The sequence below is a fragment of the Trichechus manatus genome, unplaced genomic scaffold (assembly GCF_000243295.1).
Source record: "Trichechus manatus latirostris isolate Lorelei unplaced genomic scaffold, TriManLat1.0 scaffold00015, whole genome shotgun sequence".
Lineage (NCBI taxonomy): Eukaryota > Metazoa > Chordata > Mammalia > Sirenia > Trichechidae > Trichechus > Trichechus manatus.
In genome coordinates, this window is record NW_004443951.1 from 26,486,757 (window position 1) to 26,511,581 (window position 24,825).

Here is a 24,825-nt window from a genome sequence, read left to right on the forward strand (position 1 = left end):
AATTGGTTGGAGAGAGGTGGAGCAACAAAAAAAAAAACAAACCAGTTGCCAAGTCGACTCTAATTCATGGCAACCCCATGTGTATCAGAGTAAAACGGTGCTCCATAGGGGTTTTTTGTTGTTTTTTTTTTAAGCAGGTCTTAAACTTTTTTTTTTTTTTAATTGTATTTCAGGTGAAGGCTTACAGAACAAATAGTTTCTCATGAAACAGTAGTACACATATTGTTTTATGACATTGGTTAACAACCCCACAACATGTCAACCCTCTAACTTCTCAACCTTTTTTTTTGGTGAAAATACACATAGCCAAAGATACACCATTTCAAAAATTTCTACATGCACAGTTCAGTGACATTGACTACGCTCTTCCAATTGTGCTGTTATTCTCACTTAAGATGAAGGCTTACAGGACAAAATAGTTTCTCATTTAACAGTTACTACACATGTTGCCCTATGACAATGGTTAACAATCTCACAACACATCAACAATATCCTTACTCAGCCTTGGGTTCCCTATCACCAGCTTCCTTGTCCCCTTCTGCCTTCTGGCCCTTGTCACTGGACTACTGTACCTCGTTAGTCTCATTTGGTTTTGTCCACTCCTAGGCTGAACGGTGAACCTCGGAGATAACTTCACCACTGAGCTAAAAGGGTGTCTGGGGGCCATACTCTCAGGGTTTCTCCAGTCTCCTTTAGGCCAGTAAATCTGGTCTTTTTTTTGTGAGTTAGAACTATGTTCTACATCCTTCTCCAGGTCTGTCCAGAACCCTCTGTTGTGATCCTGGTCAGAGCAGTCAGTGGTGGTAGCCGGGCACCATCTAGCTGTACTGTACTCAATCCGGTGGAGGCCTTGGTAGCTGTGGTCCATTAGTCCTTCAGACTAATCTTTTCCTTGTATCCTGTTCTCTTCATTCTCCCTTGCTCCCGAAGGGATGAGATCCATAGGGTTTTTCATGGCTGACTTTTCAGAAGTAGATCTCCAGGACTTTCTTCTGAGGTGCCTCCGGGTGGATTCGAACCTCCAACCTTTAAGTTAGTGGCTAAGCATGCTAACCATTTGCACTACCTAGGGACTCCTAAGGAGGTAACAAGAAGTAAAAAATAGGGGTAGAAGTTACAGAAAAGAAGAGATCACAGTTTCTGAAATGTACCTGTTGTTAGACACAGGTCTTTGCTCATCCTTTTTTGTCTGGCGCCTATGTTTCATGCATCATCTTTTCCTTCACTAGCTGAGCCCAAGCAAAGTTAATCATTCCGCCATTCTGTTTCTAGACCTCATAGACACTGTTGCCATTCTATATATCGCTTGTAATTATCTGTTTATATGTTCTGCCTCTTCCACAGACCCAAGAGTCACAAACTTGGATGCCACCAAGGAGCAGAGAGGAAAGGCAAATGGTGAAGCTACTGAGTTTAAAAATAAGCACTGGGGAATGCCACACAGTAGGCCAGTGCTAACCCCCAGGCCTTCAACCCAAGGACCCCTCAAGGGCACCTATCCTATTCATCTCTGGTTCCAAAGCTCCTAGTTCAGTGCCTGGCACATTGATGGAACTGAACTGACTTGGAGGTCTTAAGATTCAGCTCTGCCACTAACATGCTGTGTGACTTTAGAGAACTTACTCAACTGCTCTGCCCTTCAGATTCTCCCCATTTTTAGCTTTCTCCTCTCTAAAAATAGGCACCTTGAAGATCATCTAGGCCAGCAGTTTTTCCACTGTATTCCTTGAAGACCTTGGACTGAGGTGTTGGCTTGGAGGCCTTCATAGGAGGTTACGACAAGCTGAAAGAGCAGGTTTCCAGTCATCTTCCCCTATTCAACTAGAACAGTTTCACTTTTTCCTGTTTTAGAAATGTATGATTTCTTTTGAAGAAAAGGATCTGTTGCTAAGGTAGAAACATTTGAAACTGTAGAAATGGTATAGGAATGGTATAGGTAAAGTAGCTCTGCCTAGGTCCAAATCCTGATTTTGCTACTTCCTTGTTGTGTGACCCTGGGCAAATGATCTAACCTCTCTGAGCCTCAGTTTTCTCATCTAAAAAATGGGAACGATGACAATAGTACCTACTTCAAAGGGTTGTTGTGAGGTTTAATGAGTTAATGCATAGAAATTGCTTAGATCAGTTCTTGACACATAGTGGTTAAGAAGTGTTGGCTATAATTAGTGAGGAGTCCCTAGGTGATGCAAATGGCTAACACACTCAGCTGCTGACGGAAAGGTTGGAGAGTCAAGTCCACCAAAGGTGCCTCAGAAGAAAGGCCTGGCGACCTACTTTCCAAAAAATCAACCACTGAAAACCCTATAGAGCACAATCCTACTCTGACATGGTCTCCATGAGACGGGGTCGACTCAATGGCAACTAGTTTTGTTCTTTTGTGTAATTAGTGAGTATGTTCGATCTTCTAACTTGGAAGAAAGGGGAATTATTAGGTTTAACATTCAGCTATCTTATGAATGAACTTTCTCCAAAGCCTTCTGTGTTTTAACCCATAGAGGGACTAACGGTGGAAGATTCAGACCTTGTGACTAGCTTTGGTTTAGGGTAGAGGAGGACCTTCTTAACATCCCACAAATCTCATCACTTCATCAGCTCCTACCATACCCTTCTCTAGGGCTGACCCTGACTCTGCCTTCTTACTCAGGAAGCGTGGGTATGTTCTGAATCGTTTCTGTCCTTTACTCTGTTTCTAACTCTTGCTTCACTTTCCCCACAATCTTTCCCTAGTCCAGGGCTTAGTCATCCTTCATGTAGACTACTGCAAGCCCCTCCTGAGGTCATCACCGGCTCTTAGCCCCACCCCACCCCGACTTGCCTGCTGTCTTAATCATCTAGTGCTGCTGTAACAGAAATACCACAAGTGGATGGTTTTAACAAATAGAAGTTTATTTCCTTACAGTAAAGTAGCTGAAAGTCCAAATTCAGGGTGTCAGCTCCAAGGGAAGGCTTTCTCTTTCTCGGCCTTCTCATCAGTGTTCCCCTGGACTAGGAGCTTCTTGGTGCAGGGACCCCGGTCCAAAGGACTGCTCTGCTCCCGGCAGTGCTTCCTTGATGGTATGAGGTCCCCCAATCCTCTGCTTGCTTCCCTTTCCTTTTATCTCTTGAGAGATAAAAGGTGGTGCAGGCCACACCCCAGGGAAACTCCCTTTACACTGGATCAGGGATGTGACCTGGGTAAAGGTGGTGTTACAATCCCACCATAATCCTCTTTAACATAAAATTACAATCACAAAATGGAGGCCGACCACACAATTCTGGGAATCATGGCCTAGCCAAACTGATGCACACATTTTTGGGGGGACATAATTCAAACCATGACACCTGCCAAAGATGTTTCTATCTGTTCCTACTCTCAAGCTGCCTTCCCCTCAGAACCCTGGCTTTCCAGGTGGTAAAGGGGGCACAAGGTATGCTGGGGCCCGAGGCTGTGAGGAAGGGAGTGATGTGAATCATTCAGTCACCACACATGCACTCCTGCCATGTTCCACCCCCTGTGGGATATAATTTATTTCACAGCCACTGTTCTCATGGAGCTTACAGTCTACTGGGGAAAACAGAAACAAAATCAGACAAGTACAGTAAATCCCAGGAAAAGCTGTGACACTGTGTGAGCACAAGGGAGAGGCACCTCATCCAGGTTGCAGAGTGTCAAGAATGGCCTCCTCTGGAGGAAGTGACAGCTGAGTTGAGTTTTGAAAGGTGACTAGGAGTTTCCTGGGCTGAGAATTTGGATGGGAGTTGCATTTCAGGCAGAAAAAACAACTGCACAAAGCATAAATAAGAGACTCAAGGTGTGTGTGTGGATTAATCAGGATCAGGATTTGGACTAAGCAGGTATGACCCAGGAGCAGAGGCTAGTTCTGCTGAGGTCAGGCAGGCCATCCCAGGTTCCACAGGACAGACTTAGGAGTGACTCAACCAGGTCAAGGAGTGTCTCAGGCATGACGTGACACAGTCAAGAACTTGGCAAGCGCTTGTCAGAACCCCAGCCGAATCCACTGCTGTGTAAGGATTACATGAGATGATGTATGTCTAATGCTCTATGTAAGGATTACATGAGATGATGTATATCTAATGCTTAGGGCAGTGCCTGGCTCAGAGTAAACACCCAGTAAATTGTAGCTATTATTATTATCATCATTGAATCACATTGTTAGCATCATAGAAAGAACTGGCAGAGGCTATATCTGGAGGAGGCCCTACAGAAGATCTGTTAGAGAACCGTTACATCTGGGCTGAGTTTTTGTGGGGAGTTGGTTCTTACCTTTTGTGGAAAATGGGCTCTTTGGAGAATCTGATGAAAGCTGTGGATCCTCTTCCCAGTAAAAGGCACATCTGCTCTCGTGAAGCTTTGCATCTTATTTCAGGGAATTCACAGATTCCTGGAAGGCTGGCTTATATGAAACCCGTTTGGACACAGCTGTTAGTTGCCAAACATGGCTGAGAAGAGTTCCCACTATTATCTCAGTTTATTATTCCAAGTGAAAACCATAGCAATGTAGTTTCAATCCTGGGAATATCCTGTGTGTTTTAAGATACAAAGTGGCATACTGAGGAATGGGTAGAGGAGGCAGGTCGGTGACATGGTTTGTTTCATGGACAGGCAACCTCTGTAGTGGCACAGAGCCCCGCGCTTGGTTTAAGGCTCTGCTTTGTCACCTATCTTGAAATTCTTAATTTTTTAACAAGGAGCCCCACATTTTCATTTTGCACTGGGCCTCACAAATTATGTAGCTAGTCCAGGTAGAAGATAATAACCCTAGCTAGCATTTAAGGGTTTACTAGTTAGCAGCAAACAAACAGCCTTGCTGGGACTAGAACCCAGGCTGTTTGGGTCCAGAACCCTGGGTCTTAACCACTAGATCATAGTGCCTGCTGAAACAAGCGGGCCGGTGAGAGTGGAGAGGAAGGGAAAGAACCGAGCAGCATCCTGTTCCTTCTGCTGGAACCCTCTTCTCCCCTCCACTGCCCCTCCTTCCCTCCTGTTGTCGTCTCAGCATCAAGGTCACTTCCTTGAGGAAGTGTTTCTTGGTCTCCAAATCTAAATTATGCTCCCTCTTTATTCTCTCTTACACCTTTTATTTTCCTTCAAGGCGTTCATCAGAATTTATAATTATGTATTTATTTGTATGTTTGCTCGTTTTAATGACAATCCCTCACCAGATTGTTCACACAATGAGGGCAGAGATTCTATCTGTTTGGTTCATCTCCTCATCCACTACTGAGAGCCTGGCACATAGTAAACACAACAAAATTAAAAAACCCAAACCTGTTGCTGTGGAGTTGATTCCAACTCAGGGTGACCCCATGTGTTACAGAGTAAAACTGCTCCATAGGGTTTTCAAGGCTGTGACCTTTCAGAAAATGAGGGCCAGGCCTTTCTTCCGAGGCACCTCTGGGTGGCTTTGAACCACCAAACTTTCTCTTAGCAGTCAAGTGCAAACCATTTGCAGCACCCAAGGACCTTGGCAATAAGTATTTCATTGATAGTAGTTTGGAAAGTACCCAGAACGTGATGATGGGCCAGATGAGATAGGGAGATCCTGAGGATGACCCAAGGGTTCCCTCTTGGGTGATGCTAAGCTTCAGGATGAATAAAGGAAGTTGGGATGTAGGGTGGGGATGATTAAAAGGATTTGGGATGTGTTGCATTTGGGTGCTTTTGGGGGTGGCTTGGAGAAGGCAGTCTTCTGCCAGCAAGCCTTTTTTAACTCCGTCTCCACTGCAGTCTGGGCTAGGGGCTGATTCTGCCCTGGGCAGAACTCTACCATCACTCTTATCACTGGCGTGCCCATGGGAGCCTGTCTGTTCCCTGGGCTGTGAAGCACCATGGGGGTTCATCTCCAGATCCCAGGGTCCCCAGGAGTATGTACACAGTCAGGGCTCAATAAATGCCAATAGAAGGAAAGATGAACAGAAAGAAATGTGGCCAGGTGAAAGACGGGGGCTCAAATGAGAAGCAGATCTGTGGGCAGGAGTGGAAGCCAAGATTGGAACCCTGGGGCCCTAGAGACAGGTGGACAGAGGAGTGCTCCAGAGCCCTCGGGATGCCAGCCAGGGACAGGGCCAAGTGCTTTATTCACATGGCCACATTTCATCCTCGCATCAACACTGAAGGAAACATTTCTACTCGGTTAATGAGAAGACTGAGGCTCAGAGAGGTGATACGATTTGCCCAAGGTCACACAGCGAGTGAGCAGCGAAGCCCAGGTCTGACCCAGAGTTGTCAGGCCCCAGCCCCGCGCTCTTCCGCTTTACTCCCTGCCTCTCCCCACCTCCCCTCCTCCCCTCCGCTCCCGCGGCTGCCCCGCCCCACCCCTCCATTCCCTCCCCTCCCTCCCTTTAGGTGTTGGCGGCGGCGGAGCCACGTGGTGGGGCCGGGAAGCCGTGGCCGCCGAGCGCCCGGGCGGCTGCCCCAGCTGGGCAGTACAGTGCTGCGCTTGGTTCCTGCGCTCCGCGCTCCCCGCCAGCCGCCCCGGGGCAGGAGGCGCGCTTGGCTGCCGGCCGGCCAGACAAAGGAGGCGCGGCGGACGGACCATGGACTCGGAGCGCGGGCAGCCAGCCCCAGCCCTGAGGACCCGACACTCTCGACCCCGGCCCTAGGCGCCCGGCCTCGCCGCCCGGGGCGCCCCGCGGGGAGACGCGGAGCCCGCGCGGTGCGGACGAGGCAGCGGCCGCCAAGCAAGAGGGGGCGACGCGGCGGGCGGCCCGCGCGGCCCCCGGAGCCATGGGCAAGTGCAGCGGGCGCTGCACGCTTGTCGCCTTCTGCTGCCTGCAGCTGGTGAGCGCCGGGCGCCCGTGCGGCCGGGGCAGGGTGGGGCGCGGCTGGGCGGGGGCCGGGGCGTGCAGATGGGGTTAGGTGTCTGTGTGTGTCTGGTCCGAGTGCCCTGGTGGGGGGTGGTCTGGAGTCACAGAGCGGACGGGCGGAGCCTGCTCCTGCTGGCCGGGCTGTCTCTTTGTGTGCGCTTCTCGCCGCGGTGCCTGGCGCTCTCCCGTTCCCTGAGTGCGTCCTGTGCGCGAGTACTCGGCCCGCCCCGCTCATGGGGCTCTGTGCGTCTGCCCCGTCCTGGATGAGTGGCCCCTTGTTCGCTGTGGGGCTACGGCTCTCTGGGGCTGGGGGTGTGTCCGAGGCTGGTCAGTGGATCTGTGGAGGTCCCTGCCGTGCATTTCCCTCTAAATCGCTCCTTGCGTGGGTTTTCCTCTGGGTCTCTCTTTCTGGCCTCCGCCCAGTGTTTCTCACAAAGTCTCTGCTCCTCTGTGTCCCTCGCTTGGTTTCTCCTCGGTGTGTGTCTCTAGATTTCAGGTCCCTCTTCACTGTGTGTTTTGGGATCTTAGGCTTAAAGAACCGTTCGCCCCTCCTTTGTGCGGTCTCTGCTTCCTTTCACCCTCCCTACTGGGCAGGCCTGAGAGTGGAGAGCCACCTCCCCTAAGAGGGTCACAGAAGCTGCCAGGTCATGACCCTGCCGGGCACTGGAACCCCCTGCCTGCTTTGGCTGTGGCCACAGTGGCCAAGGGTGTTCCATCAGGCATCCGTTCCAGCAGAGCAGCAGGGGTGGGGACTTGCAGACTATTTCCTCTCCCCTGTCTGGTACTAGTGGGTGTGGGGACAGTTGGGTGCCCTGGGACGACTGGAGCAGCTGGGGGCACTATGCCTGCCCCCATCTGAGGTTACTTAGGACTTTGCCTCAGTAAGGCCAGTGGACTGAATCTGGGGCTTAGGGAGACTGACTCTGCCCCTCAGGTCAGGCCTTGGTAGGTGAATTTGGGAGGCAATTAAGGAGAAACCAGGGTCTCCTGCCTACCTTGTGGCTGAGACCCAACAGGTAGGGGCTTTGAAGCTGTGCTTCTCCAGGCAGAGGTGCATGGGGACCTCAGAACTCAGGTACGAGCAGGAGTTGGGGGAGCCTGAGCCTCACTGGTGCGGGACTCCAAGATCTAGGTCTCCATTGAGGTCAACTCTCCCCACCTCACCCTTCACCCCAAGGTGCCTGTGATACCGCAGAGTGAAGTTTTCATTTGGATGTGCAAACCATCTCATTCACCTTGCTTCTCTCCCTGGGGGAACCCAGCCCCAAACTTGCCATTGACAGACCTGCTCTCTGGGGCAGCAGAGAGCTCTGAGCTCTGAGGATTACCATCCTGCTCCCAGCACTGGGATTCTGGGCAAGTGACTTCCCTGGCTAGGCCGCCTTAGTCTGCCTCTCTGTAAAATGCTCATCCCGGAGGCTTGCAGAGGGCAGTAATTAAGACCAGGTAGAGTGGAAACTCCAGAAGGGCCAAGATTGTCAGTTTTGTTCCCTGTTAAATCCCCAGCAGCTGGAACGGTGCCTGGCGCTCCATTAATATTTGTAGAATAAATGAATGAATCAGTTATTTGGTAACTCCTGGTTCATAGTAGAAGCGCCCTTCTTTATCTACTTTGATAATATAAAATGCCAAAAAATGTTGAAACCTTTCAGAGAATGCCTTACAGGTTCTTTTTCTGTGTTCGTTCACTTTTTATATTTTAACTAGTTTTTTTTTCTTTTAATTGGAAAAGTAATATACATATGTGGTAAAAATGAAAAGATCAGTCATTAGACAGCAGAAGATAAAATAACGTTCCTTCCCCTTATGCTCTGTTCTACTCCCCAAAGATAAGCACTGTTAATAGTTTGTTCCCTTGCTCATTCTCTGATGATAGTCACAATGGTTAGCTCTGGAGAACACATACTGGGTACCAGGTGTTCTTGTAAGTGCTTCTGTGTGTATTAACTCATTTAAGCCTCATAAGCAAATAAAACCAAACTCATTGCCATTGAGCTGATTCTGTCTCATGGCGACCTCATGTGTTACACAGGAGAACTGAGTTCCATTGGGTTTCCTTGGCTGTAATCTTTACAGAAGCAAATCCCCAGGCCTTTCTTCCACGGTGCTGCTGTGTGGGTTTGAACCATCAACCTTTTGGTTAGCATCCGAGCACAAACTGTTTGCGCCATCCAGGGACTTTGTAATAACCTTATAAAGCTATTATTATTACTGTTATTGACATTTTACAGATGACAGTGAAGTACCTTGCCCAAGGTTCTTAAGCTAGGGCTGATTGTGGAGTGGGTCCCTCCAGCTGTTTCTAACTCCCAGGAGACCCTGCTGCCTGGCAGCTTCTGTAACTAATGTGCGACTGGGATGCTGGAATTCATCAGCCTGAGGCGAGAAGAGAGCCTCAGTTTTCTCATGTAACATAAAGAGATGCGAAGGAAGAGGCTGTTAAATGTTTTCCAGCTGAAAATTTAAGAGGAGGAACTGTGTCATTTTTCTGTATCAAATGGGGTTTCATCATAACAGTAAAACAGGTCAATTCTAAACAATCTTTTGTAGTTGGGATAGACTTGCTTTGTGTGGCACAGTACAGTGAGGCTATGCTGGGGGTGGGAAGCAGTGGGGGGTCTTGCCATTCAGGTGGACAAGCGTAGGGTAGTAGGTAGGGTTCTGGAGTCTGACAGGACAGACCTAGATTTGAGTCCCAGCTCTGTCACTTCCTAGCTGTGTTAGCCACAGTTCTGTCACCTGTTAAATAGAGATTACCAAACCGTTTATCAAAAGTTTCTAATTCTTAGGGGTTGTTGTGAGGATTAAACGCATGTAGTGAATTTAACACTGTGCCAGGCACAGTGAGTGCTCTATAAACTATAGCTAGCTTTTTATTGTCATTATCTTAGTGATTTTATACCATAGGATGCTCTCCTGGAATTGTGGCCCAGACGTATCCGGGCACCCCCTGCACATTCCTTTGTGGGAAGCGGCAGTTAGTTGGGCACTGAACTGAGGCAGGAGGCCTGGATTCAAGCCTAGCTCTGACACTGACTCCTGTGAACGTGGGCAAGTCTCTTCCCCAACGTAAACCAAAAAACCCATAGCTGTCAAATTGATTCTGACTCATGACAACCCCAAGTGTTGCATAGTAGAACTGCTCCATAGGGTTTTCTTGGCTGTAATCTTACGGAAGCAGATCGCCAGGCCTTTCTTTTGTGGTGTTTCTGGGTAGACTTGAACTGCCAACTTTCAGTTAATAACCAAAGCAAACCATTTGCGCCACCCAGGGACCCCAATGTAGACCTCAGCTTTTCCATCTGTAAATTGGGAAGAACGATTGGTCTGGCTCTCTAAAGCCCTGCCAGCTCTGCCCTCCCAGGACTCTGGGATGGTGTCTGGGCTGGCATGGAGGTTCTGGTGCATCTCCGGTTCCATTCTGTAGAACCTCTTGAGTTCTGTGTTTCCTGGGTTCTATTTGCTGCATCATCTTGGCACCATTGTTAACCCTATTCACTCTCTAATTAGTATGTTTCCCTGCCCAAACCCTGCCCTTCCTTCCTGGTCCACCTCCTTCCTGAAACCTCACAGACCACTCTGTTCTTCCTGTAACAGGACTAACCGAGGTTTGCCCAAGGGAATCATCATCAATTTCTTCATCATCATCATTATCACTTCCATTTCTGGAGTCTTGTGCTAAGCACTTTATATGCGTCACCTCATTTAACCAAATAAGCTTACATATGTAGAGCGCTTGGCAAAGTGCCTGGTGCATGTTAAGCCATCAATAGACCTTAGCTATTTTACTGTTTTTATCCTTCTTCTTATTCCACACAACAGGATAGATGCTTTTATTATCCCCTTTTTCAGATGAGGAAATTGAGGCTCAGTGAGGGGACGAGGTCTGACTGAGGTCACTAAGCTAGTCATTGACGGAGACAGGGTGCAAGCATGCTTTGTCTGCACAGAGAGCCACCCTCTCCTCCCGGAGCTCTCTGCTGCTCAGCGTTAACCGGTGTGTGACCTCAGACAGGTCTATCCACTACTCCAAACCTCACTTTCCTCATCTGAAAATGAAAGTGATAATATCAGTAGGATCAGGCACAGTGCTGGGCACTGTGAGCCAGTTGAGCGCTCAGTGAAACATCACTGCCACGATTGTTCTTGTCCCAGCTCTGTGTGACCTTGGACATGTGCATTCAGTCCTCTGGACCCGTTTCTTACTCTGTAAAAGACAAAGTATCATCCCTGCCTCACAGAATGCCTGTCTCTCTGTAGCCAGGTGCCCTGCGTGTAATAGTCACTCAGAAAACACTGGTTTCATTCTCTTCCCTTCTGGAAAGCTCTTTGCTTTCTGGAAGGTGGTGAGTGAGGGGGGAAATATGTTGCTTCTGGCTGAGCTGCGAGTAATGGGGTGAAACGTGGTCAACCTGATTGATGTCGTTATTAGCAGTAGTGATGGTGAAGACTGGAGGGAGACAGCTCTGGCAGGGGCCGCCGCTCCCAAGCAGCTGCATCCGCAAGCTCTCGGTTTCCTTGGGAGGGTCTGACTCTTCTCTGGGTGGTTGAGATCCTTGGGCCAGGCAGATTATAAAATGTCCATCCCAGACCCTTTAGAGTCAGGAGCATGACACTAGCCAGGACACTGACCCCTTTTCATCCTCACACCCCTTTGGACAGCATGGAGCTGGGGTGACCAGCTCCCTTTTGCAGATGGGCAGACTGAGGCCAAGCACAGCCCTCAAGGCCCTTAAGAGGAAGGGAGAGCAAGGTGGAGTGAAGAAGAGGGTCTAGTGGAGAAGAGGGATGGCTCTGGTTCTGCTCTTTGCAGGGGTTGGTTTTTTTTTAGATAAGCACCCCATAAATGCCAGCTGCTCTGAGATCTGGCACAGGGATTAGGAGCACTGTCCTGGATCAGACAGATGTTGCTGCCTTGCTTTACAACTTCCAAAAACTCACTTACCCTTTCTGAGCTTCCAAGTCCTCACCTATAAAGAAGTCAGAACAACAGCTGCTACCCCATGGCAGCTGGGGAGTTCAGTGAGATGATGGCCGGATAGTACCAAGCACAGTGCCTGGCCCAAGGAAGGGCTCCCTATGGCTCTTGTTAGTTGCCATCAAGTCAGCTCTGACTCATGGCAACCTTATGTGTAACAGGATGAAACATTGCCTGGTCCTGCGCTGTCTTCATGATCATTGGTGTGTTTGAGTCCATTATTACAGTTATTGAGTCAATCCATCTCATTGAGGGTTTTTCTCATTTTTGTTGGCCCTCTACCAAACATGATGTCCTTTTCTAGCGGCTGGGCTCCCTATGGCTAGCTGTGGTTATTTACCTGGATACTTGGACAAGTCACTTTAGCCTGCATCTCTGCCTGGGTTAAGGATTTTAGTGACCAGAGTCATTCCCATAAACACTTCAAGCCTTAGTTCTTTATCTGGAAAATGTGAGGTTTGGTGGGGAATATTAATAATAATAACTTCCTTTTGTGTGGTGTCTGCTATGAGCCAGGCACTTTGCTAAGCACTTTATATACTTTGTCCTTTGTTACTATCTCACTTTATATACATGTCCACGTATATAGTTGGCGCAGAATGAGGATTCAGACCCAGATCTGGGACTCCACAACCTGTACCCTGCATGCTACGTTGCTCCCCCTGTAGGGTTGTGGGGATGCCGTGGGGATCTAAGTCTTTCCTCGGCCAGAAGGGGGTGTTATTAGATACCAGATCTTCTGAACCCCTCCCCACTGCCCCCAGCTCTCTCCTCCTACCCCAAACCCTGTATTGCACTTAAGGGAACCACGATTCAGGTTGAGGAAAAAGTTATCCAGGAAAGAAACAAACCTGTACTGAGGACTTCTCAGTCCTCATAACAACCCTATAAGATGGGTGTGGTGTTTATACCCATTTATTGATGGGTATACCAAGGCTCAGAGGAGTGAAATGACTTGTTACCAAGGAAACAGGAGATGCAGCCTGGGCTTCAGAAGAATGATCAGGGAGAAAGGATTTGAGAATGATTGTTGAAAAATCTAGACCAAGTGGGGATGGTCTGTGTCATGGATTGAATTATGTCCCCCCAAAAATGTGTGTATCAGTTTGGCTAGGCCATGATTCCCAGTATTCTGTAGTTGTCCTCCATTTTGTGATTGTAATTTTACATTAAAGAGGATTAGGGTGGGATTGTAATACCACCCTTACCCAAGTCACATCCCTGATCCAATGTAAAGGGAGTTTCCCTGGGATGTGGCCTGTACCACCTTTTATCTCTCAAGAGATAAAAGGAAATGGAAGCAAGCAGAGAGTTGGGGACCTCATACTACCAAGAAAGCAGTGCCAGGAGCAGAGCATGTTCTTCAGACCCGGGGTCGCTGCGTGGAGAAGCTCCTAGTCCGAGGGAATATTGATGAGAAGGCCAACAGAGAGAGAAAGCCTTTCCCTGGAGCTGATGCCCTGAATTTGGACTTTCAGCCTACTTTACTGTGAAGAAATAAACTTCTCTTTGTTAAAGCCATCCACTTGTGGTATTTCTGTTACAGCAGCCCTAGATGACTAAGACAGTCTGCTCTGATCGTTGGAATCTGTTCTCTGGATTCAGGAAAAGGTGGATGACAGGAGGTCAGGCCGAGACCAGAGATGAGCTTTTAAAAGCTAGTTCCAGGCCATGGAGCCCAGTCTCAAGGTCCTCGCCCTCCCCTGTCATGACCTGGAGAGGGATGATGATTTGGAAGCAGGGAAAGCCTCAGGCGGCAAAGCAAGCCTGCCCAGGACACATGCTGCCACCAGTGGGGCAAGAGAAGGAGTGCTGAGGTTTTAGACAGATTGTTAACTCTGATCACAGGTTTTAATGGATTACCTTGGTCCCTTGGCCCCTGCATCTCCAGGCAGCTGGCAAATCAAGAGGCAGGGAGGTAGAGTGGGAAGAGCTTGGGCTTTGGAGTCAGGCTAGGGTTTGAATTCCAACTCTGCCACTTTGTAGCTGGATGACCTTGGACAAGACACTTAACCTCTCTGAGCTTCTACTCGCTCATCTCTAAAATCAGGGTAACAGTCAGCCTCAGAGAGTTGTTGGGAGGCTCCTTTGAGATAAACTATGCAGAGTAGGAGCTAACAAAAGGTTCAAACCCTTTCCCTTCCCGAATGCCTGGGAAAGGAGACAGGACGTTCCACAAATCTGTGTCCAGGAGTATGGGAAATGGGACATGTCCCCTTTCTGAACCAGTGGAAGGCCCAGACTGGAGTAGTGATTCTGCTTATTCTGTGTGGCCTTAACCTTGTGGTACCTCTGTCTTCTCTTCTGTAAAATGGGGGATAATAATAACACCCACCCCATGGGACTTCGGTGAGGGTGACGTGAGATGATGCAGGGAGAGCTCTGAGTACAGGGCCTGGCCCTAAGAGGGAACCTGAGAGGAAGGCTTGGCCTTCTCTGGGCCTCAGTGACCCCCTCTGTAAAGGGAGAGAGTCAGACTCACTATCTCAAAGTACCCTTCCAGCTCTGAGTCAGCAAAGACCTCCCACCCCTCCCAGGGAGAGATCAGAGTTGCTGCCCCATTGGCCCACCTTGCCGTGGGCAGCAGTGACTGATGCGGGTATTAGGGCCTGAGGAAAGAAGGAGACCCCTACCTCTGATGGCCTGCTCAAGGCTTTACACCTGGGTGCCAGGTGTCAGAGACTCAGGTGACACTCAGGTGTACCATCTCCATCCCAAATGCCCACATGACATATTGGATTATAAAATCAAGTTGCAGACCATGGAAGTTCAGAGCCAAGAGGTTCTCACCAGTCATTAACCCCTAACCCACCACAGGTGAGCTTCCTGAACCTCAGAAAGACTAAATACTCTTGGGTTAGGGTGTAAGAATTACAACCAGCTAACCCATAACCCAAAAGGAGCCCTGGTGACACAGTGGTTAAGCGTTTGGATATTAACCAAAAGGTCGGTTGTTCATACCCACCCAGTGGCTGCAAGGGAGAAAAAACCAGCAATCTTCCCCGGTAAAGATTACCCATCACCAACAAGTCAAGTCAGACTGATAGCGACCATATAGGACAGAGTAGAACTGCCCTGTAGGGTTTCCAAGGCTGTAGTGATCTTTACAGAAGCAAACTACCAAATCTTTCTCCTGCAGAGTGGCTGGTGAGTTCGAACTGCCAAGCTTTCAGTTAGCAACTCAGTGCTTTAACCACTGCATCACCAGGGCCCCTGTAAAGATTACAGGCTAGGAAACCCTATGGGGCAGTTCTACTCTGTCATATAGGGTCACTATGAGTCAGAATTGACTCAACGTCACCCAACAATAACGACCACAACCCATAAGTCAGAGTTATGAAGCACCAATAATGTGCTGGGCCCAGTTCTAGGTCTGAGTCTCCTTAAGGTACAAAATGTGCCTTCAGCTGCCAGTCAGAATCCCAGGGTTATGGCACTCACTCTCTGGCCCCATCCTCTCTGAGCCTCATTTTCTGCAGTCTAGAATTAGGAGGTGAGGGAGGTGTTGAACTCCATCAGTGGTTTTTTCAAACTGCCTATCTACAGAGGCTCTTCAGGGGTGGGGACGATAAGCAGGTGGTGAGTTCCCTGTCCCTGGTAGTGATTAGGAATCTATTTATGTATAGGTTGCGTGACCACTTGACCGTGTAATGGGTTTAATGGTGATCCAGTTTCCCGGAAGCCATAAGATGTCAGCTCTAGGTCCTGAGAGGAGAGTGCCAATAGCACAAAGTGGAATCTTCTATGAATAATGAAAACAAGGAGCATTTTTGAGCCTGGTAAATACTATTATGATCTCCATTTTATGTATAAGGAAACTTGAGGCACAGATTCAATCAAAGGTCAAATGGCTGGCAAGCAGCAGAACCATGCTTTGAACTCAGTCTGTCTGGCTTCAGAACCCATGCCAGTGCTGGCCTGGGAGCCCAGCCCAGCTCCCAAAATGCTGGTGACCTTGGCCAGGCTCTCCTGGTCTCCAGCCTCGCTCTCCTGTCTGCCCATTGAAGAACTGGTGGACAGCGCTTTCAGAGCTAATATTCCATGATCTCTGCTTGCCCCCTGCCCCAAGTCACAGAGCCTGACTCAGGATTTGGGGAAAATGGGAGTCTGTAGGCGTTTTACCCCCTTGCCTGCTCTGGCCACCCCTTGCCCTAGGAGAGAAGACAGCCCCGGGATTTTATTTTGGGGAGGGATGGGGTTCTGCAGCCCCAGCCTGAACCAGAGATGTGGGGTTTTCAATTACACAATTAAATGCACAATTAGGCATAATTACCAGTGCTCAGAGCCTGAGACTGCTCATAATAGGCGTGTAATCTACTGCAGCCTCTGTTTATACTTCTAAGCGCGCTCCCTAATGATGCCAGGATGCCTTCGCACTGCACTGTTGCCAGGGAGACAAGTCTGCTACCACCATGCAGGACTGACAAATGATGTTCTGGTCCTGGGCCCCGGATTGTTTCTGAATCTTCTACAGCCTGCCCTCGAGTGGAGGGACCAGCTAGGCAGGCCAGGAAGGTGGACCAGCCCTCTCTTCCCTCTTTTACACACCCTAGCAGGAGTCCCATTGTTTTGGCTCAGCTTTGGAGCTACCGGGGAGGATGGGGAAGGGGGCTTCGACCCCCAGAGTCCTCAAGCCATGAGCAGGATGGCAGAGGTGCTGTGAATGGTCTTGTGGTTACCCACTCAAGCATCTCTTACTTCTGGGGAAGCTGAGACCGCTAGCAGGGACCCTGCATACACCTGGCTCCCAGATTGGCCTGGCTTTGCCATGAACTGGTTCTGTGACCTTGGGCAAGTCCCAGTTCCACTCTGGTGCTCTGCTTCCCCATATGTAAAATGGACTGCAGGGTCTCTGTATGTGATATAATCTACTAGAGATTTATTGAGCATTTATGACATGCCTCTTACTGTTGTAAGTGCTTTACCTGTGGTCATTCATTGATCCTCAACACACCCTTGTATGGTAGGTACCATTTTTATCCCCATTTTATAGAATTCTCATTTTCTCAGCATCTGAGGTTGAGAGCAATTATGTCAGGCAGTGGCAGAGCTGGGATACAAACCCAGACAGTCTGATTCCAGAGTCCCCCCTCTTAATCTCTATGCCATATGGCTTCATGTGTGCCGTCTCTTAACATCCTTGCAATAGCCCTAAGGGTAGAACATTGTTACCCTCATTTTCTAGATGAGGCTCTGAGCTCAGAGACCTGAAGCCACTTGCCCCAAGTCTCACAGCAAGACAGTGAGTAACAGAGCAGGGTCTATCCGATACCAAAAGCCAAGATTCCTAACTTTGGCTTCTTAGTTGAAGTCATGTATGGGTAAAAAGATTTCCTTCAATGAGCATGTACCAAGGATCTCATCATCCTTACCTACCATGGGAGGCAGACTGGCCCTCACCACTGAGGAGGCTGGGGTCCCTCAGACCTAGCACTTCCCCTCTGGCCTTGAAGGAAACCTTAATCCTGTTCTCTCTCCATCAGTCCACCAAACCATAGTCCCTGAAGCAGGACCTATTTTTACATTCATTTTTTTGCTCCAGTCTCTGTCATCCAGCATATTATTTATGGAGACCTACCGTGGAAACCCTGGTGGTGTAGTGGTTAAGAGTTCGACTGCTAACCAGAAGGTCAGCAGTTCAAATCCACCAGGCACTCCTTGGAAGCTCTATGAGGCAGTTCTACTCTGTCCTATAGGGTTGCTATGAGTTGGAATTGACTCGATGGCAGTGGGTTTTTTTTTTACTGTGTGCCAGTCTGGGGACACAAACGGATCAGACTCAGTGGAGAAGCAAGACTGGGGCACAGAGGCTTCAGAGTCAGATGGGCCTGGTTTCACATCCTGCTGCTTAATGCATGATCTTAGGCAAGTTGACTTGGTTTCTGTCTCTGTAAAGAATCAAATTGACTACATCTGTTGAAAGAGATGATGGAAAAACTCAACATCATCAGTCAGAATAAGTCCAGGGGCTTACTGTGGAACAGTTTATCAATTGCTCATATGCAAGTTCTAGTTGAAGCTGAAGAAAATTAGAACGAGTCCACAAGAGCCAAAATACAACCTTGAGTATATCCCACCTGAATGTAGAGACCATCTCAAGAGTAGATTTGATGCACTGAACACTAATGACTGAAGATCAGATGAGTTGTGGAATGACATCAAGGAAGAGATGACATACATGAAGAAACCAAAAGGTCATTAAAAAGACAGGAAAGAAAAAAAAAACCAAAATGGATGTCAGCAGAGACTCTGAAATTTGCTGTTTAACATAGAGTAGCTAAAGCGAAAACAAAGAAATGATGAAGTAAAAGAGCTGAACCAAAAATTTCAAAGGGAGGCTTGAGAAGACAAAATAAAGTATTATAATGAAATATGCAAAGACCTGGAGTTAGAAAATCAAAAGGGAAGAACATGCTCTGTATTTCTCAAACTGAAAACTGAAGAAAAAATTCAAGCCTTGAGTTGCAGTATTGAATTCTACAGCGAAAATATTGAATGACATAAGAAGCATCAAAAGAAGATGGAAGAAATGCACAGATTCACTGTACTAAAAAGAATTGGTCAACACTCATCCATTTCAGGAGGTAGCATATGATCAAGAACCGATGGTACTGAAGAAAGAAGTCCAAGCTGCACTGAAGGGAATGGTGAAAAACAAGGCTCCAGGAATTGATGGAATACCAATTGAGATGTTTCAACAAGCAGATGCAATGCTGGAGGTGCTCTCTCTTCTATGTCAAGAAATTTGGAAATCAGCTTCCTGGCCAACTGACTGAAAGAGATCCATATTAATGCCTATTCCAAAGAAAGGCGATCCAACAGAATGCAGAAATCATTGAACAATATCGTTAATATCACACACAAGCAAAATTTCGCTGAAGATCATTCGAAAGTGGTTGCAGCAGTACATTGACAGGGAACTGCCAGAAGTTCAAGCTGGATTCAAAAGAGGCCGTGGAATGAGGGATATCATTGCTGATGTCAGGTGGATCTTGGCTGAAAGCAGAGAATACCAAGAAGATGTTTGCCTGTGTTTTATTGACTATGCAAAGGCATTCAACTGTGTGGATCATAGCAAATTACGGATAACATTGAGAAGAATGAGAATTCCAGAGCACTTAATTGTGCTCATGAGGAACCTGTACATAGACCAAGAGGCAGTTGTTTGAACAGAAGAAGGGGATACTGTGTGGTTTAAAGTCAGGAAACGTGTGCCTCAAGGTTGTAACTTTTCACCATACTTAGTCAACCATATGCTGAGCAAATAATCTGAGAAGCTGGACTGTGATTGTTAAGATTGTGTGTCAACTTGGCTGGGCCATGATTCTCAGTGGTTTGGCAGTTATGATGTAGTTTGGCAGTCATATGATGATGATGTGATCACTTCCATGATGAGATTTGATGGGATGGGATCTGCTGTGAGTGACCAGTCAGCTGAAAGGGAGTTTCCGTGGGTATGTGGCCTGCACTGAAAATAAGTGGATATTCTGGCAAGGCTTGTGGGCTTTTGTTCTCTCTCGATCCTGCAGCTGGCTCCTGTTTGTCTGACCTCCAGTTCTTGGGACTTGAGCTAGCAGCTTACCTGCTGATCTTGGGATTCGTTAATCTTAGCAGCCTGTGAACAAGAGCCCTGCTGTCTGATCCGCCGATCTTCGGTTTGCCAGCCCCTGCAGCTATATGAATCAGGAAGGGCCTCTATCCTGACCCACGGAGTTGGGACATTCCAGCCTCTACAGTCACATGAACCATTTCCTTGATATAAATCTCCTTTTAAATATGTTTATACACTTTACTGGTTTTGCTTCTCTAGAGAACCCAACCTAAGACACTGGACTATATGAAGAAGAATGCAGTATCAGAGTTGAAGAAGACTCATTAACAACCTGTGATACGCAGATGACACAACCGTGCTTATAGAAAGTGAAGAGGACTTGAAGCACTTACTGATGAAAATCAAAGATTACAACCTTCAGTATGGATTGCACCTCAACATAAAGAAAACAAAAATTCTCACAACTGGACCAATAAGCAACATTATGATAAATGGAGAAAAGATTGAAGTTGTCAAGGATTTCATTTTACTTGGATCCACAATCAACACCCATGGAAGCAGCAGTCAAGAAATCAAAAGATGCATTGCATTGGGCAAATCTGCTGCAAAAGACCTCTTTAAATTAGTGCTGAAAAGTAAAAATATCACTTTGAGGGCTAAGGTGTGCCTGACCCAAGCCATGATATTTTCAGTCACCTGATATGTATGGGAAAGCTGGACAGTGGATAAGAAGACCGAAAAAGAATTGATGCCTTTGAGTTATGGTGTTGGTGAAGAATATTGAATATCCATGGACTGCCAGAAGAACGAACAAATCTGCCTTGGAAGAAGTACAGTCAGAATGCTCCTTAGAAGCAAGGATGGTGAAACTTCGTTTCAAGTACTTTGGACGTGTTATCAGTAGGAACCAGTTCCTGGAGAAGGACATCATGCTTGGTAAAGTAGAGGGTCAGAGAAAAGGAGGAAGATCCTCAACGAGATGGACTGACACAGTGCCTGCAACAATGGGCTCAAACGTAGCAACAATTGTGAGGATGGTGCAGGACTGGGCAGTGTTTCATTCTGTTGTACGTAGGGTTGCTATGAGTCAGAACCAACTTGATGGCACCTAACAACAACAACAACTGTGTGCCAGTCCTGAGGACACACATGGATCAGACTCAGTAGAGAAGGAAGCCTGGGGCACAGAGGCTTCAGAGTCAGATGGTCCTGGTTTCAAATTCTGCAGCTTAATGCATGATCTTCAGGAAGTTGTCTTGGTTTTTCTTTCTCTGTAAAGAAGACAACAGTCTGTACCTTGCAGGGTTGTTGAAAGTATTAATAGTAACAACTTAAAACCAAATCAGTTGCCACTGAGTTGGCTCAGGTCGATCCATAGTAACCCCAAGTGTACAGGGTAGAATTGTGCTCCATATGGTTTTCACTGGCTGTGATCTTTTGGAAGTTGATTGCCAGGCCTTTATTCCAAGGCGCCTCTGGGTGGTCTCAAACTGCCAACCTTTCAATTAGCAACTGAGTGTGTTGACCGTTTGTACCACCCAAGGACTCTATAATAACAACTACCACTTATCAAATGCTTACTGTGTGCCAAGCACTCAGCGAAGGCCATTATGTGCCCTGGGTCAAACTTCATAACACATGGTCTGTGATTCCCACTTAACAGAGGAAGTGACCAAGGCTCAAAAGCTTAAGTGCCTTGCCCAGGGCTTCACGGCTGGTAAGAGCAGACATCTGACTCCGGAACCCCTGTGCTTCCTCACCAGGTGTCCTACCAGCGTGGAGACGATAGGTGGGAAAGCTGAGGCCCAGAAATGGCCTATGATTTGTCAAAGGCCACAGTGCAAGTCAAGGGTAGAGTGGGGACCCAAAGCCAGCTTAGGACGCTTCTTGCTTCTTGTTACCTTCCTTTTACACCCCACCAATCCTTTGAAGAGAGAGGTTTGGGGGCTGTGGTGTGTGTATGCAAAACTGCATGGAGCTGCATGCCCAAGCATTTGTGGGGCAGACACTGGCACAGAGAGATTTGTGGATCAATAAACATCCCTTCCCACTTCCTCCTTTTTCATTTATTCATGAACTCTGAACTCCTTGGCTCCAGAGAAACTGCCTGGAAGAAAGCAATTAGAGCACAATTAGAACCACTCCTATTATCAGCTCTCAGCGGGAGGGAAGGAGGGCTGCTGGGACGTGGGGGGATGTCCCTGGGAGTTCCCTGTAGCCTCAACTCCTGCAACTGCCCATTCAGCGCCTGCTCGCCCCATGGAGCTCAGCCTCTCTGGAGACCTGGACCAGCCTTGGCAGGGAATAAGTGCCTCATCCCTGGAGGCATTCAAAGCCTTGGTAAAGCTTGGGGGTAAAGCTCTCTGCCCTGCATACTGAGGTAGATTAGATGATTTGCAAGTCTCTAGAGGTGGATTATCCAATAGGTGAGGTAAGCATGATGCTTGCCTTGCTTACCAGATCATCTGTAGTGAAATTGTTCTCTAAAGATTAGTAAGTAAACACAAGTAAGTCCTTGCTTGCTTTGCTTACTGGGTCATCTGCCCCTGGCAGGGATTGTAAATTTGAAAAGAGGCTTTGATTCTGTTGGAAGGTGCTGTGGGGTTGGGAGAAAGACAGATGCCAGCCAAACCTGGAAGCAGAATCTTTGATGTGAAAAATGTTAAATTGTTCACTACAGATGATCCAGTAAGCAAGGTAAGCACCATGCTTACCTTGCCTGTTAGATAATCCACCCCTGCAAGTCTCTTCCATGCTTAGCTTCTTGAGTGCTCCCAGCCAGGGACTGGGCTAGGCTTTGCGGGAGAATGAAGAAGCACAACATGGCTCCTGCTTTCTGGAAACCATCCGTTTAGCAGATTGTGGTGAATGAAGAGTACAACAATTGGAAATGTAAATTACCTGGAGGAAGCAATGTGCCAGGCAGGACTCCATTCATTTCCAGATGATTAGTAGTAATAATAAAAGTACCAGCAGTCAATGTTTATTGAGCATTTCTGACCCCTGAGCTGCTGCTTTTCCCCACCTGGAGTACCACCAGCAAAGAGAGGCCACCCTTAAGGCTGGGCGTTCCTCCTCCTCCCCTCTGAGGAAAGGGATGAGAAGACACAGGAAAGTGCCAGGCACTGTGCTTCTCACTTCAGATGCGTTTTCTCACTTCAACCTTGCAGTAACACTTGGAAGTAGATACTAAGATTATCTCCAATGTACAGATGAGGAAATGGAGGCTCAGGAAGTGACAAACCTGCCCAAGATAACAGTGTTGATGCAGGACTCGAACTTAGGCCTCTCAGATTCCAGAACCACTTTGCTCTTTACCAGGTTTGAAGGTGCGGTTTTATCCCCTTGCTTTCCCCTCTCCTGAGATTCCAGTTGGGCCCTAGTTGTTCTGAGCTTCCTGGTTGGGGGGCCTTAAAAGCTGTTAATGTACCCTTCTAGAAGCACAGACCTGGTTGACGGTAGCACACTAAGTCTTCCTATTCCTCTTCTCACCCTGTGCCACTTCTTGCCCTGTGCCACTGAAGATCAAGTGGGAAAGCCCTGCCACTGGCCTGGGTTACTGCCCCCAGCCCGGGGTTGCTGCCCCCAGACCCAGCTTTGGCAAAGGAAGGTGAAGGCTTGACAGATAAAGGCCTCTGGCCTTTTGAGAGAGGGTAACCCTGGATACAGGAGCCCAGGCTGTAACCAAGGAGACAGCCCCCCAGCCCTTAGGCTGTGTGACAAGAAGTGTGGCTTCTGAATGGGGATGGGAGGAAACTGCTGCCTGGGCCCAGATGGACAGAGGAGGGGATGATGGACTGGATGAGGTCAGAAGAGCAACTTGGGGCTGTGAGTCAGTGGTACCTCGTGCTGGGAATGAGGTGGGGTGCCTGGGGACAACCAGGCTCTCCTGCTTCCCTACCCTGCCCCACCAGAGCGGATGTGGCCATGGCAACCAGCTCCCCTTTATTGACCCTCTGTAGGGTCCTACCCCCTTCCTCCGAGTGACAGGTGGTTGCCCTGGCAACAGGCTCTGTGCCCAGTGGGGGTCTCTGACTTCCCAGTGGCCCCTTCCCTCTCACGTGAAGACAGATCGTTCTGCTTCAGCACACAGCAGCTCTGTCCAGCTAGGGAAAGGGGGTCCACGTGGGGTCAACTTTCTTATGTGAGTCTGTTATCAAACCCAGACTGGAGCCATCCTCTTCACCTGCTGACGAGTAATCTTAATCCAGTGCAGTTCTGATCCTGCCACCCGCTGTTTAAAACCGGTTCATGGCTTCTCATTGCCTTCAGCGTGAAGCAGTGGTTCTCAAACTTTAGTCGGCATCAGAATCCATTGGAGACTTGTTAAAATACAGATTTCTGGGCCTACCCCAGAGTCCTGATTTAGTAGGTCTAGAGTGGGGCCTGAGAATTTGCACTTCTAACAACTTCCAAGGTGATGCTGATGCTGCTGGCCGGGGGACCACACACCAAGGATTACTGATCTAGACTAGTGAGACCCTGAAAGCCGATCCAGGCTTACCTGACAACATCAGCTCCCATCTCTTACATGTCCCTAAGCTCCAGCCACATTGACCTGAACATGCCAAGCCTTTTACACTTCCATGCCTTTACATTTGCTGTTCCTACCTCTGGAACTCCTTTCTTTCATTATCCCCTTAAAACCAAATAACCAGTTGCCTATCAACTTGAATCTGACTCGTGGCAACCCCGTGTGTGTCAGAGTAGAACTGTGTTCTGTAGGGTTTTCAGTGACTGATTTTTCAGGAGATCGCCAGGCCTCCCACCTTTTGGTTAGTAGCTGAGTGTGTTAACCATTTACACCACTCAGGGACTCCCTTTATCTCCTTGTTGTTGTTAGTCACTGTCGAGTCGATTCAGGCTCATGGTGACCATGTGTGCAGAGTAGAACTGTGCTCCGTAGAGTTTTCAAGGCCGTGACCTTTTGGAAGCAGATTGCCAAAGCTGTCTTCCAAGGCACCTCTGGGTGGGTTTGAACTGCCAACCTTTTGCCCAGTAGTCGAGCGCTTAACTGTTTGTGCCACCCAGGAACCCCTTTTATCTCCTTGAAGCTAATCCATCATTTCCTCTTTGGAACGTCCCCACAACACACTGACTGTCCTACGGGCTCTTATGGCACCTTGCCCCACATACCTCCATCACAGCAGGCATCACACTTCTGTTAATTTTGTTCCTATTTCCATATCTAATCCCTTCCCCTAGACTGTGAGCAATTTGAGGCCCGGAAACATGTCTGAACAACCCCGACATCAGACCCTGGCACTGAGTCTGGCCCCTAGAGGACACTCGTGAATGTGTGAGGCTGGAATGAACCCCACGAGCAGGTAGAAAGTCCGGGCAAATAATAACAAAGCTTCATCTTTTATTCAGCCAGTCAGCTAGTGTCATGGTTTGAATTATGTCCCCCCAAAAATGTGTGTATCAGTTTGGCTGGGCCATGATTCCTGGTACTGTGTTGTGAATCCTGCCTCTATGATGTTAATGA

At 48.2% G+C, this 24,825-nt stretch overlaps 1 protein-coding gene across 1 annotated transcript in view; it reads left to right on the top strand.

The window, feature by feature from the left end:
* Nucleotides 1-6,721: 6,721 nt before the first annotated feature.
* The window catches only part of NKAIN1 (sodium/potassium transporting ATPase interacting 1), a 53,485-nt gene continuing 35,381 nt past the window's right edge, over nucleotides 6,722-24,825 (top strand). The window contains exon 1 of the mRNA XM_004372109.1: nucleotides 6,722-6,781. Within this exon, the coding sequence (XP_004372166.1) occupies nucleotides 6,728-6,781 (54 nt within the window). The 5' untranslated portion in view covers nucleotides 6,722-6,727. The remainder of the gene's footprint in view (nucleotides 6,782-24,825) is intronic.